We start from the raw sequence: 7497 nt of genomic DNA, 5'->3' as shown, positions 1-7497 counted from the left end.
ATTTTGTTCACGATTCGATTTCTCTTATGCTTGAATATTCTGTGGTTATTATTTTGATTTGCCGCTTGAATATATTCAAAATGTAGTAGTTTATTGTATGATTTAATTAAGGAGCTATATTGTTAAAGTGATAAGGGAAAGGTACGTCGTGTTCCTTATTATTCTTTGGCCTTTTGGTATTATTTGGATAATTCAGTTTACAATCGGTTCAGCCGCATCCATTGAAAATAATTTTATTTGCTTGAAGAGTAAGTGACGAAAATAAAATGTTTTAATTATTTTGCATCAAATAAATTCTAAAAATTTTCTCAGTAAGTATTTAGTTTTCAACCACAATTTTACAAAAAAATTATGATACGTATTATAGTTGCTAGCTTAAAACTAGATCAGATCTAGCTTTAAACTAGTTTTTTTTCAGGATGTCAAGGATATGGGATGTGAAAGCATGTCGGAGCTGCCTGACGGTGAAAGGCAAGTTAGAGAAAATTGGAGATGCCTCCAAGAGGCAATACACCGCTATCACAGGTCTCCAGGTATGAACACAAATTGTTAACAAAATTATGTCCCAAAGTACAGGTCGATTCATGAAAGCTGGCACAAATGGAATGAACAAAGCTTTTATTGTATGAGTGGAGTGACACCTGTATGTTAATAGTCGGGTCCTCATTGAGTGAGTATACGTGCGAGGCAATTTCCTCGCGCACAAAACGGCCAGTGTAGACACGCCTGGGCCGAGGCGGCGCGCTCGGGCGAGGATAACGCGCGCGCTGACTCGGCCGAGGCCCCACTAGGCCAGACCGGTCGTCAAATGGGATGGGGTTAATGAGATCATCATCTTCCTAGCCTTGTCTTAGTATTCTTGGGGAGCCTTTGGAACAAGTACTAGTTATTATAAAAGCGATGCCAACAACAGGATATGTTCTTCCAACCTAGAGAGGAAACTAGTCCTTATTGGGACTACCCAAGCCGGGAATCAAACTCGCAACCTTCAAAGTAATATGCCTTATTGCTAGAGAACACTAACACTCTTTTTATATTTGAAAATGATTTAAAAATAACAAGCATTCTTGGAGCTTTGGGTGATGTGCATAGGGTTTTTGGCATGGGAATGATTTAGTGTATTTATAACAGAACCCTATGGAGGCACCTGGTCTTTAACAGTATTGAGAGACACTGACTGAAGAAGTAGACAAGTTTATAACTTTGTTTATTGTAAAATAATTATGAAACTATGAACTAAAATAGGTAGTAAGTTCCAAATGTGCTTAAAATTTTTAATATAGTATCTGTTTTTACAGTTTTTACCTATTTGGCTTGTATAAAACATTCCATTGTTATTATTCCTAACTCTATATTCAGTATCATACATATAATTTATTAATTGAATCCAATATTATTTAATTTTATTTATTGCATTGAATAGCTTCCTTCCTCTTTCCAATTATTATTATTTTTTCTCTATAAAGTGATTAACGCATGTTAGACAACCCCCTTATTAATAAAACTTTACGGGCCTGATTTAGTTAAATTATGTTTTAACCCTTTCTTACAAACACTTAAGTCAAAATGACAGATAAAGACAAACAATTTGTACACTTTTGTTTGTGTTTGTCATTCATTCACCGTTACTTCTGTTTTATTCATTTCCTCAAAGGTTAACTGGAAGAGATCCCATACAGGGATAAGTTCGCCTTTGTTTTATTTAATTTACTCTGTAACTGTGTTTTTCGTGTTTTTATTTCTCTGTACAATAAAGTATATACATACAATTCATAGCTAATTTAGGCCAGTAACGCGTTTATCAATAATGCCATAAGTATATAATGCCAATTAGCACGTAAGCTTTAGCTGTTAGTGCTGATTGATAGCAATAAATAAATAAATGAAATGAAATGAAATTCCCATGTATGGTGGACCAAAAACCCCAATGTATGGAAAGAAGAACATTAGTTCTTCTTTAACAAAAACATTTCAGGTTTTTGTTAAATTACAGATTGCCGAAGGTGATGGCTACCCAGTTTACTTCTGTGTAGAGTGCCGGCACCACATCAGGAAAAGTTTAGCCTTTAGGAGGAAGAGCCGCCGCGCGTACTTTGTCCTCAAGGAGATCTTGAATGTTAGAAAACAGGTCAGTCATGTATGCAGAAAACATACCCTCTTTTTTAAAATAATAAATTTGTCCTAATTTAGGGTTTTATAATGTGTTTATATATTTTTTGCTAGTGTTTTATATTCTACTTGTAATTTAAGACTACAAATGAATAAAGGATTAATAATTAGTCCTGAAAATGTTTACATACAGAGGTATTACTATAACTACTAGGTATTACTTTTCTGGTTCGAATTCATATTTATTTATATTATATATTGAATATTTATTTATTTTTATTTATATATATATGTTTGCATTATTTTATGGTTATTTTTTTATCTATGTATATTTGTATCAATGTGTATTCAAAACGTGCATTTCATTAATTTCAGTGATTGTACACTTTTGTTTGTGTTTGTCATTCATTCACCGTTACTTCTGTTTTACTAATTTCCTCAAAGGTTAACTGGAAGAGATCCCATACAGGGATAAGGTCGCCTTTGTTGTATTTAATTTACTCTGTAACTGTGTTTTTCGTGTTTTTATTTCTATGTACAATAAAGTATATACATACATACATACATACTAGTTAAAAATCTAAAATAGCTGCACACCAGACGTTATGCATTTTCCCTTATAAACCAAATAAATATTTATTTGATTCATGGCTTTCTCAATCAATCATAATATTCATAATTCATCCAAATTTCCTATACAGCAGGGTTGATCAAAAATTAGAATATTTTGTATGGTGGGCCTGAGGATCATAAAGGATTTGAATTCGTTTATTCTGAGGGATGATAAGTTCATGAGTCTGCCTTTACCAGTACCTAACCATTGCTCTTTTTTTTAAGGTTACTTATAGTATAGTCTTGATAGCGTTCTGCTTAAGTTCTTGGTATGGATATATGGAAGACAAAAAAAAAACAGTTTTTGATAAAAGTAGGATAAAAGCAAACAAATAATTTAAGTATTTTTGTTATTACAATATGTTGGTATTTGATTGTATTTTACGACTTTAGGTATCCTACAGTGACATAGTCACAGTTAACCGAAAGAAAACCAACTTGGAATCATCCCTAAATTTCTGGGAGCCGCACCACAACCCTTGCTACCTAATAGCCAATGAGGTAGGCCAAGAAGATGACTCCTTACAGAAATATAACTTGGATCCTGCTCAATATACAAGATGTCACAGGTTAGTTGCTTTTTCGAATTTCTGATTTTCAAGATGCATTTGATTTCTTAATGACATAACTTTTACTTGTTTGCAGTTATGCAAGCTTCTGTTTCTTGTTATTACTTGAAATTCTGGACACACGTGTTTCTAAAAATAATATTGTAGCTGTTTGTCAACAAATTTTGAGATTTATATACTTTATTGAATGGGGTGTACCTCAAGGTACAACCTTAGATCCACGAATTTCGTTTAGTATGTAAAAACTAAATATCATTAAATCTCAACTAACTGATGTATTTCTCCACACAGTAAACATATTATTGACATCAAACCTGAAATAGATACTGAAATACCAGAAGAAAATAATGAACCAGAAGATGATGCAACCAATAACGATGTTGAAGATATACCAACCAACGATTACCTAGAACCCGCCCTCGACACAGCTAACATTGACATGAATGACATTTTCAAAGATCTTAAAACGGAACCTGATGACCAGAGCGATGACAATGACAACTTCGAAGAACCACCACTACCAGAGCCTAAAAAACAAGTTGACGATTTAAAACTGGCCAAAGCGTTTGCAGATAACACTGTTGCGAAAACGATGCTGATATTTGATTTGAAAGTTTTGAATTTAGAGGAACAGAGAGAGAAGATGGAAATAAGGAAACGCCTTCATCCATTTTGCCGAGCCCCGTATAAGTGTGCTATGTGCTTGACCATCCATAAAACAATGAACGAACTGATGAAACATGTGGAGTACCATAACAAAGTAAGTACTTTAAGAATTTAAGGGTGTGTCCCACTATACGCACAATGAACTTGACTTAATGTCCTATGTCGCCTAGATGGGGCAGAGTAGTGTTGGTTAAGACTCGAGTCCTTTGAGTCCTCTGCTTTGAAACTCGACTCAGTTTTTCAGACTCACATATTAAGTCTAAACTCGAGTTATTTTGAACTTGTTAGAGACTCGAGTCTTTTGTAGGGATTTGAGTCCTTTTCAGAGAATTCAAATTTTTTTTGTTTGCACAATTTTGAAATGCTTTGTCGTTAAGTATTAAGTTAGTTATAGCACACAAATAATATAATATACAATAACGCAATAGTAGTTTATGTGACTGCCACATAATAAAAGGCATTAAAATACACGAGTGTGAGTTTAAGAAACGAGCGAAGTGAGTTTCTTAAAAAGATCACACGAGTGTTTTAATGTCTAATTATGTACAGTCACATACACTATTTTATCTACACACATTATAAACTTTCTATGAAATATTCACTAACCCAAATTATAGCCTCCGTTGGGGCATGGCGGAACTCGCGGATATATGGTGGCGTCATCGAAATATTTTTATCGCTTATTTAACACGAAACTTTTGCTATAGTTACCTTAAAAACAACAAAACATATTCATTTTATACTTAAAACTAATTAAAATATAAACTGTACGTCAAATGGCGGTAAATTAAATCTTTTTTCACGCATGTATTTTTTTTAAATTCAGAGACAAACTAGAGTCGAGGGCCTATTTCCGTACCATTTGATACAAACTAACATGCGAGATATGTCAAACTTGTATGCAATAGACATTTCAATTCGAACAAAAAGGCATCTCGACTGATATTAGTATAGAGGTCAAATCGAATTGGTTTTTTTAGAGATGTTCCAAATTTGAATGCATAATAACCAAATCGATTTTGATGTAGTTATGAAGCAATAACTACATTATCACAGATAAGAAATTTGTTGTAACAAAACAGTTTATCGTAATGTTGGCCATAATTTACGGATTTTGAAGGCATCATAGAAATATAGAAAAAAAATGGTACCATTCGATTCCATACATTTTATTGAAAAATAAATTGTACGACAACTATACACATAAACGCAATATTTCAGGGTCAAAATGGCAATTTCCTTGATCTTCTATACGGACAGACTTATATAATGTGACGTCACATCATGTTATCATTTTGTTAGAGGCGTTTCAATCTTCGAATGCGAGCGTCAGACTTTAACTCTAATTTCTGACCTGTGTGTTGCTTAAATGCCATGAGTACCATATAGACATTTGACCCTCAGGAAAATCAAGATCGTTTGACATTATTTACAAAAAACTGTCAAGTAGCCAATTTTCAGGGTCAAAATGGCAATTTCCTTGATCTTCTATACGGACAGACTTATATAATGTGACGTCACATCATGTTATCATTTTGTTAGAGGCGTTTCAATCTTCGAATGCGAGCGTCAGACTTTAACTCTAATTTCTGACCTGTGTGTTGCTTAAATGCCATGAGTACCATATAGACATTTGACCCTCAGGAAAATCAAGATCGTTTGACATTATTTACAAAAAACTGTCAAGTAGCCAATTGTTGACGGAGTCTTTATTCGGAGGCTCGAGTCCTTTTGGGCTCTCTTAAAAAAGACTCAATAAATGACTTAACTCGGGTCTTAAAAGCCTTGGAAGTTTTTTAAGCGCCGAGTTTCTTAAAAACGAGTCGAGTTCTTCAAATTCAGACTCAAAAGACTCTAGTTCCTACCAACACTAGGGCAGAGGGCGTCCACAATGCGCCGCCATCTGGATCGGGCTTAAGGTTCGTGCTTGATTTCGCTCAAGTCTTCTTCGCCTTCTTTCCTTGGGGATGAACTGATCAACATTAAATATGGTGGCAGCAACTCCCTTAGACAACAGATAGCATTTCATACAAGCAAATGTAAAAAATGGTGTGGTTGGTGCTGTTGCCACACTTTGTTGGTGCGAAGTTAGCCTAGATACAATCTACCACAAAATATTTTTTACTGCACTCCAGCTGAAAAGTGTCAACTTTCTGGTCGCTGCGCTTAACAAAGTAACCTTTTTTAATACTACGTTGGTGGCAAGCAAGCAAACGGCCCGCTTGTAAGTAGTCTCTGTAGCCTGTAGACGCCTGCAACTCCTGAGGTGTTACATGCGCGTTGCCGACCCTAACACTCCGCACCCTTGTTGAGCTCTGGCAACCTTACTCACCGGTAGGAACACAACACTATGAGTAGGGTCTAGTGTTATTTGGCTGCGGTATTCTGTAAGGTGGAGGTACTTCACCAGTTGGGCTCTGCTCTAGATCTGGAATGACATCCTGGCTGTACCCTACCAGACAAAGTCACACTGCCCATACCTCTCTTTTGGACGTAGTTTAAGTTAATATCCGTGTCCGAACCGGCTGCTTACCGGATCCTATAAACAGAAAAATTGTACACAAACGGCCAGTAAATAAGAAAGCCTCAGATCACATGTTTGTCGATAATTACATGTATTATTTTACTGCCCTAGGTGTGTAATATTGGCACTTTTTACGCGACTTAACATTACTTTTTCTGTGCTAAAATCATGTAAATAAAACTGAGTCATAACTTTGTTTTCAGAGAAAATTCCAACATGATTGTAAGGTGTGCAAAAACAAGTTTCCTACAGTAGAGGACCTCAATATACATGTGGCCAATTGTCATTTGTACGAATACAGTTGTAAGATCTGTCGCGCCAGGGTCTATACTCAGTAAGTTACTTTTAATTCACTTTAAATTTGGAAGGTTTTCGAATCTTTGAGGGTGTGTTTTGAATACAAAGCATCTACTCTTGGAAAGCATTTGGTAAAGTGGAATATTTGATGAAGATAATTTAATTTGTGTATGACATTTTAAACTGCTAAGTTCACAATATTGAGAAGAGTCCTGAATTTTTTTGTGTATTTTAATCAGAGGTCTTGCTTTCATATCTATTTGACGTTTAGGGACTCCGAGTAACCGCTGCCACTAGCCGATTTGAGGAACGTTCTGTCCTAGTTCAAATTAAGCAAATATAATTATCAGGCAACTAAGGTCTGATATTATTATTTGCAGAAAAGACGCAGTAATCCACAATAAATCCAAGCACGCTAGAGAAACCCAACAGTTGGTAAACTCGATGGAACGTAAGAAGGCACTGCGGCAAACTCTGGCCAACTTCACCATAACCGCGCTGTCGCAGCAGATGATGAGCGATGTCCTGCTGCTGCGGTCGAGGCCCGAGCACAGCAAGGGTAGACTGGAGGTATGTATGAAATGGAAAGTAAGGAGCTGCGGCAAACTCTGGCCAACCTCACCATAACCGTGCTGTCGCAGCAGATGATGAGCGATGTCCTGCTGCTGCGGTCGAGGCCCGAGCACAGCAAGGGTAGACTGGAGGTATGTATGAAATGGA

The 7497-nt window shown here is 35.9% G+C and overlaps 1 protein-coding gene across 1 annotated transcript; it reads left to right on the top strand.

Moving 5' to 3' along the window:
- Positions 1-7436, top strand: LOC133532495 (uncharacterized). The gene is made up of 7 exons (XM_061871203.1): positions 1-141; positions 419-533; positions 1994-2128; positions 3115-3290; positions 3582-4050; positions 6684-6814; positions 7158-7436. The coding sequence occupies exons 2-7, from the start codon at positions 420-422 to the stop codon at positions 7402-7404; spliced, it is 1272 nt and encodes a 423-aa protein (XP_061727187.1). The 5' UTR covers positions 1-141; position 419; the 3' UTR covers positions 7405-7436.
- Positions 7437-7497: the final 61 nt, after the last annotated feature.

Source organism: Cydia pomonella, chromosome 27, assembly GCF_033807575.1.
Source record: "Cydia pomonella isolate Wapato2018A chromosome 27, ilCydPomo1, whole genome shotgun sequence".
Lineage (NCBI taxonomy): Eukaryota > Metazoa > Arthropoda > Insecta > Lepidoptera > Tortricidae > Cydia > Cydia pomonella.
This window is presented reverse-complemented; position numbering and strand designations above follow the sequence as displayed.